Genomic DNA, 6,977 nt, shown 5'->3' with positions numbered 1-6,977 from the left:
ACTACACCTTTTAACTAAACAGGCCCACACATATATAATATGTCTTATTTTTGCCAAAAACTCATTATATATATAAATGATGATAAATATTATTATCATGAAACCAGTGCCATCAATTCAAAATAAAAATAAATTTGCGTTTTGAATTTATTGATAAAAAATCTCATGTAAAAATAGTTTTTCACATTTTTAGTATTTGTTAATATTTGAAAATAAAATTAAAGAAAAATTATCTTTAATCATATAAAAATATGACTTATTTGTTAGATATTTTTTCACTAATTTTTTATTTTGGCGAGACTACTATTTTGCCCTTACATTTTTGTAACCGTTAATTTGGTCACTGATATTTTTACTTGTAATCAATTTGATATTTACCGTTAACTCATTAATGATAAAAGTTTACGTGGCAAATTGGCACACATGTGCTAACAAATTAATAATAAAAAAAATTAATGTTATGAACAAAAAAGCCACATCAACAAATATATTTTTTTTAAGCCAAATCAAAAAAATAAAATAAAAATTTTGAAAGGATGAATTAAAAAAAAAATTCCCCAGCTTTTCTTACACTTTCTTCGCAACCAAACACAACCAGAAACTCCAATATCAACTCAGCTATTCTTACACTTTCAAGTTTCAAGTCATCCATATCAACTACCGACCAGATTAACCACACACAAATTGACAAGAATAAACACTGAAACAGTTACCAAAATCATACCTATTTCGTATTTTCGATTCAAACCTAGCAAGCTTTTAACTTTTTATGCGTGTTCTTTCAAGTTAGGCTTCTAGATTTTATTAAATTCTTGTTTTATTGTTGGATTTGATTCAATTCATGTTTTTGGATGTGTTTGGAATGATTTGGATTTCATGGTTTTTATAAGTGATTGCAAAACAAGAATTTAGACTCAAACCCGTCCAAGCATGTTTGTTCATAAGTGATTTCACCACTGAGCCAAAGCTTAAGTCTTCAGGCTCTTAGTATTTATGAGAGTGTGGAGTAAGGAGAGAAAGACAGATTCAATGAATACGTGTTGAGAGGGAGTAATTTGTAACTGAAGAAAGATTTGATTTGAAAGGCGTTTTACAAGAGCACAGAAAGTAGGAGCGGGAAAAATCCTGCCCATAAATGCAAAGGATCCCCCACCGTTAGATTTGCATCAGAACGTTGAACGTGGGGGACAACAGAGCAGTTATCATTTAATAATGGCGTGCTCATGACGCCGAAACGTCAGGAGCGTGCCTTGGGTAAACAAAAAGACATTCTGAAAGCGGGGGAAACCTACGAAATAAATGAGGGCTGGATATCAAAATCCCCATTTTTCCCAAGGTGGCAAAAAGCGAGATTTTGAGGGGCTATTGTAGGGCCTGTTAGTTAAAAATGTGTAGTAATCCTCAGAAGTGGACTCGGGGCCCAATAGCCCAATCCGAGGACACTTAGTTATTCGAGGACAGCCTAAAAAAGTTTTATTCCTACCAAATGGGTAATATAGGAGGAACGAGTAGATATTATATACAGCGGCATAACACACGTCCGAGGACACCAAAGTCTGAGGTAAATGCAACTTTCATGTTAGTGGTGAGACTCCGCCAAGTTGTATCTGAACTGGAAATTGGATATAGCTTAGGAGGCGTCGGGGAAGGTAGCAAATATCTTTTAAGGCAATCACCTCCACATTAAATGCTTTCCAGCTAACAGTCTGGCCGCATTAATGTGGAGGTGATACCTGAACAGTAACTAAGCAGCTTTATGGCCACTAAACTGAAGGTTCCGGTAGGTACTGAATGGGACAGAAAGGAGCTCCCACGATAAGAACTACACGTGTATGATGGAAACGAGGGGAAAACGGAGTATAAAACGTAGGAACGAAGGAAGTAAGGGGGACTTCTTCTGGCAGAAAAGAGAAAGAACGAAGAGAGAGAGACTGACTGAAAAAGAGCCGATGAGAGTTTCTTTTTAGGAATAAACCAAAAGTATCCCTTGTTACTGGAGGAGTAGAACCTTTCCTGTCACACAGTACTAGTTCTTGAACCCATACTCTAAAAATTTATTGTTTGGGCTTGATTGGGCTGAAAACCCATTTGTACTCAGGGTCAATCCAAATTGAGTCCCTACAAAACTGTTTTTGTTTTAGAATATATTTGTTTGAACATTTGGACATAATTTGTTGTGCAAATGAGATGCATTGTATATATATATATATATATGAAATCCTTATAAATTCATAATTTTAGTTTGTAGTTTGTAATGAGATTGTGCATATTTTTTGATCATTGAAGTGGAAATTTTTAATTGATATGTTAGTGTATTTGGAATACACTAAATTAGACCGCTATGATACATTCTATTAACTACCGTTACCTATACAAACATTGTCATAATTTCTATGTGCATCAAGTCAACTCTAAATTTTGAGAGGAATGTGAACTTAAATATAAATTGTTGATTACTTTGATGTCTATAGGAATGAGATCTTGTATGATTAATACTTTATTATATCATATGTAGAGCTGTGGGAATTCCGATTCTCGAATAGTGCAAATTTGATCCAATCCTGACATAAGCTCACTATTTTACACCGTTCAATAGTATCATGCCACGTCAGCATTTCACAAAGCAATCAAATACACCTACCAAACACAATTACTCCTTAAAACCCAATTTCATTAAATCATAAAACCCACCCACGCACGACAAAATCCACCCGTGCCATCATTGTTGAAGATTCCAAAGCATTGCCAAACTAAACAAAAGCCGCTGGTGCCGCTATCTTTGTCGTCAAATTCAGCAAAATCCAAAACCCATAAAGCCCAAATTCAAATGATGGTTTTGCCCAAGTGAAAGACTCCAAAATCTCCAACGGTTCAAGTCCAAAGGAGAAGTAGATGTGTAAAACCCAAAAAGGAACTAAAGAAAAAAGAATTCTAATCTAAAAGTCACCAAGGGTTCAATCCAAAGTTAAAGACCACCCCATCCCTACATCCAGCCCAATTCTCATGGCTGCTCTCCTCTTTGGCGTTTGCTCTTTTTGTTTGTTAGCTTAGACATTGCTTATAGATCTACCATATACGCAAACTCTTTTAAATAACCAAAAAAAAATACAACTACTTTCACTAAGATTATAGATTAAGTGTCTGTTTGAAAACAATTTATCTAACTTTTTACTAAAAATATTGTAAATAAAAGTAAAAGTTAAATAAAATAATTATGAAACTCACATGAGACCAGTATATAGTAGGAAAAAAGCATTAAGCTAGCTTATAAACTAGATCCAAACACACACATAGGGATGGAGCCAGAACTTTGAGTTAGGAGGGGCGGCTTTACTGTTGGTTGTGTTGGTTAACTGAGCTTATTTTTTTTTAGTTTTACTATTAGTAATTTTTGTTGTTGAGCTTTTTTTTTTTTTTTTTGGGGTTCTCTCTCTCTCTCTCTCTCTCTCTCTCTCTCTCTCTCTCTCTCTCTCTCTCTCTCTCTCCATTTTTTTTGAAACGTTGCTCTCTTTGTATACCCATCTCTCTGCCTATATACCCATTTTTGAATCAACTCTCCCTCTCGGTCTAAATCCACACCATCTCGGTCACAAGCTCCAATCCATACCATCTCGGTCACAAGCTCCAATCCATACCATCTCGGTCACAAGCTCCAATCCGCACCATCTCGGTCACAAGCACAAGCACCGATCTCCCTAGCTCCCTAGCTCCGATCAGGCAAGACCCATACCCACGAGCTCCGATCAAACGAGACCCACGATCGTTCCAGTCAAGCACCAATCGTTCCGATAAGCACTGATCTGTCTCCTTGTTGTTTGTCCGTTTGGGTTTGTGTATCTGTGTGTGTGTGTGTGTTTTTTTTTGTGCAAGTGTATCTCTGTGTTGATTTGTCTGTGTGGATGTGTTTGTGTGTGGATGTGATTGTGTGCATCTAAGGAAAAAGAAGAAGATGAGAAGTTACTGAGTTTGTTGAGCCCAAAGAAGACAGAGCAAAAAAGAAGCGAACGGAAATTAGTAAAATAATATTTACACAAGCTACAGTAATAGTGTATATGAGCGAATGGAAATTAGTAAAATAATCTTTACACGAGCTACAGTAACCGTGTATATTTACACGGTTACTGTAACTCGTGTAAAGATATACACATTTTTACACAATTTTAGAAGGACTAATGTGGAGCATTTTTGAGGCAAAATGTGTAAAAATTGTGTTTTACATGATTTTAGAAGGACTGATGTGGATGCTCTAAGTTGCTAATATGGTAGCACTCAAGTAGGAAGGTTTGTCGGTCACCCCATCCTACCATTTTTCTTTCAAGAAATTTTTTTTATATATTACAAAAAGGGGAAAAGTTAATGAATGCACTAAAAACATTAGCTTATAAAATATTTTGATAACATTTTTTTATGAAAAAAAAAAAAAGATTTTTTATAGTATTTTATATTTTTCATGAAAATTGTATTAAAAGTTAAAACTTTTCTAAATTAATCTATTAAAAAAATTGGTTATGTTAGTAAGTACGCTTAGGGTAATTATTAATAAACTATAGTGGAAAAGTTTTGACATCATTTTCATGGGAAATATTGTTAGAAAAATATTATGGAGCGAATAAGAAATTAACTCCTAATGTGTCAATTTGAACATGATATTGAATTGGTGAAAATCCTTGAATTCCATATAAGAAATGATAGAAAATATGAGTTTATATGCTCATAGATTGGACAATGGTTAGGCTTTATGCATATGTGGATTGGGCCCTCTTGTCAAATTAATAATAAAATTTTATTTTATTTATTTTTTTGAGTCAATAAGTCTATGTATAACAGTTATTTCTAAAACAGTATATCAGTTCAGTAACGTATATTTTCATAGTCTCTTATTAATGAAAAACAACTTTGGAGCGTGTCAAAAAAAAAAAAATGGAGAAACTCTTATAATGAGAAGAATATTTTGTACATTAGCATTTGAGTCAAAGAGAGAGAAAGAGACATAGTTCAATACGCAAAACACGGACCTTGTATGCTTATTCTTCGTGCTGTAGATCATTTTGGTAGTGAGTTTCAAAGAATTACAGATTGTGTGAGGGGCGAAATCTGCTTAACAAGATTGTGTCAAACACAATACTTGATTTGTATCATTCATCTTTTACGCACTTAGTTAGTAAGTTTTTAATTATCTTGTAGATTTCTTCTTATATATATACAGTTTCTATTTATTGTTTTTTACTATCAAATCTTATTGTGTTATTATTTATAATTAGATTTATATGTTGTTCCATTTTACTTAATCACAAAAGTAAATTGTTGAAAATATATTCAACAAATATAAAAAGTTTTCAAAAAAATTAATTACCTTATCATTTTTTTCATAAAATATTTCAAAAAATAATTTCAAAACCAATACCTTAGGATATTTTATAACATTTCCCTTATAAAAAAAAAGATTTTACGAATGTATGCCCTTAAGGCATATGTTAGTAAACTATTTTTAAATTTTTTTATCAGAAATTAAAAAAGTTATAAAAAAAAAAAAATTTACTAACGTATGCCGTTAGGGGTTTTTGATAATTTTTTCAATTCTCAATAAAAATTATCAAAAAAAAGAATGTTAATATATGCCATAGGTGTGTACATTAATCGAACAAAAAAAAATCATCAAACAGAAGCAGGGAAAAAAAATAAAAGAGAAAAGGACATTTATATAGCCATATACATGATTGCCCTTCTTTCCCTTTTTACACGCATGCATTTAATGCAGCAAGCAATACTTTAAAAATTAACATTCAATCTATTATATTTAAAATGAAAAAAAAAAAATTTCATTTAACACAATAAAAATGATGGTTGCAAGCAATAGTTTTACATTTATGTGTGTGGATATTTTACTTATATTTTTATTTTTGAGAAATTGATTTTTGTTTATTAGTATTATTTTGAATGTCAAATTACTTTTAAAAATAATATATATATATATATATATAATAACACTAGAATATAGAATAGAGTACAGAATTAGTATAGATTTGAATAAATAAACGAATAAAAAAAGAAAGGGGTACAGAAAACTCCAAAAGCTGTCGGCGGTACACCAGGCTGTCCCCTCCCCTATAAATATCTCTCTATCTATACTTCTTTCTATACCCTAAAAAACTCTCACAAACACAATACGCACTCTCTCTCTCTCTCCGCGTGAGTGTCAAATCAAAATTCAATGCCTGCAACTGCTAGTGTTGACGCGCTTCCCCTCCTCCGCTTAGACTCTTCTTCAGTCGCCACCACACGGCCTCCTCCTAAGCACCAGACGCACTACAGAGGCGTCCGGAAGAGGCCGTGGGGCCGTTTTGCGGCGGAGATCCGAGACCCCTGGAAGAAGACCCGTAAGTGGCTGGGCACCTTCGACACGGCGGAGGAAGCCGCCCTAGCCTACGACGAGGCGGCTCTCAGCCTCCGAGGTTCCAAAGCCAAGACTAACTTCGGCTTCATCCTCCCTCCTCCGTCGCCTCCTCCGCCGGTGAGATCGGAGTACAGGGGCTACAAGATGGAGAACTTGGCGGTCATGACCACTCAGACTCAGCACGACACCAAAACCTCCTCGTCTCCAGAGAAAAGGCCCTTTCTTTTCGATTTGAATCTGCCGGCACCGCTCTTCTGATGAGTATCAAATTAATGTTGCTGGTTTGGTCTGTATTTTTGCCCTTGTACAGCGTCCATGTTTTTTTGCATTTTGACGAAAGGGGTTTGACTTTTAATTAGTGAAATGAAATCACACTGATTTCCTAATGAAAATGAATCCTGTTTGGACAAATAGAATAGAATAGGAAATGAAATCTCCTCTTTTCTACTGTATTTTTTAGTATCTTGTTAACCAATTGCTCTAGTTTTATCGGGTGTAGAATATATACATGTAGCTGCATGCATTGAGTTTAATTGTCTAGTATTATTGTTTTATTCATGTATTTGAATCACTCTTTTTTTTT

At 34.1% G+C, this 6,977-nt stretch overlaps 1 protein-coding gene across 1 annotated transcript; it reads left to right on the top strand.

Annotated features, from left to right (window-relative positions):
- Positions 1-6,211: 6,211 nt before the first annotated feature.
- Positions 6,212-6,652, top strand: LOC112035594 (ethylene-responsive transcription factor ERF112). Its single transcript, XM_024068428.2, has one exon. It carries the CDS (start codon positions 6,212-6,214, stop codon positions 6,650-6,652), a length of 441 nt encoding a protein of 146 aa, XP_023924196.1.
- Positions 6,653-6,977: the final 325 nt, after the last annotated feature.

Source organism: Quercus suber, unplaced genomic scaffold (assembly GCF_002906115.3).
Source record: "Quercus suber isolate HL8 unplaced genomic scaffold, Cork oak 2.0 scaffold_214, whole genome shotgun sequence".
Taxonomy (NCBI): Eukaryota; Viridiplantae; Streptophyta; class Magnoliopsida; order Fagales; family Fagaceae; genus Quercus; species Quercus suber.
Note: the sequence above shows the minus strand (reverse complement) of the source record. Positions and strands in the feature narration are given on the sequence as shown.

Excerpts from the sequence above, each read along its gene's own strand:
- LOC112035594 (XM_024068428.2), top strand. The coding sequence starts at position 6,212 with ATGCCTGCAACTGCTAGTGTTGACGCGCTTCCCCTCCTCCGCTTAGAC.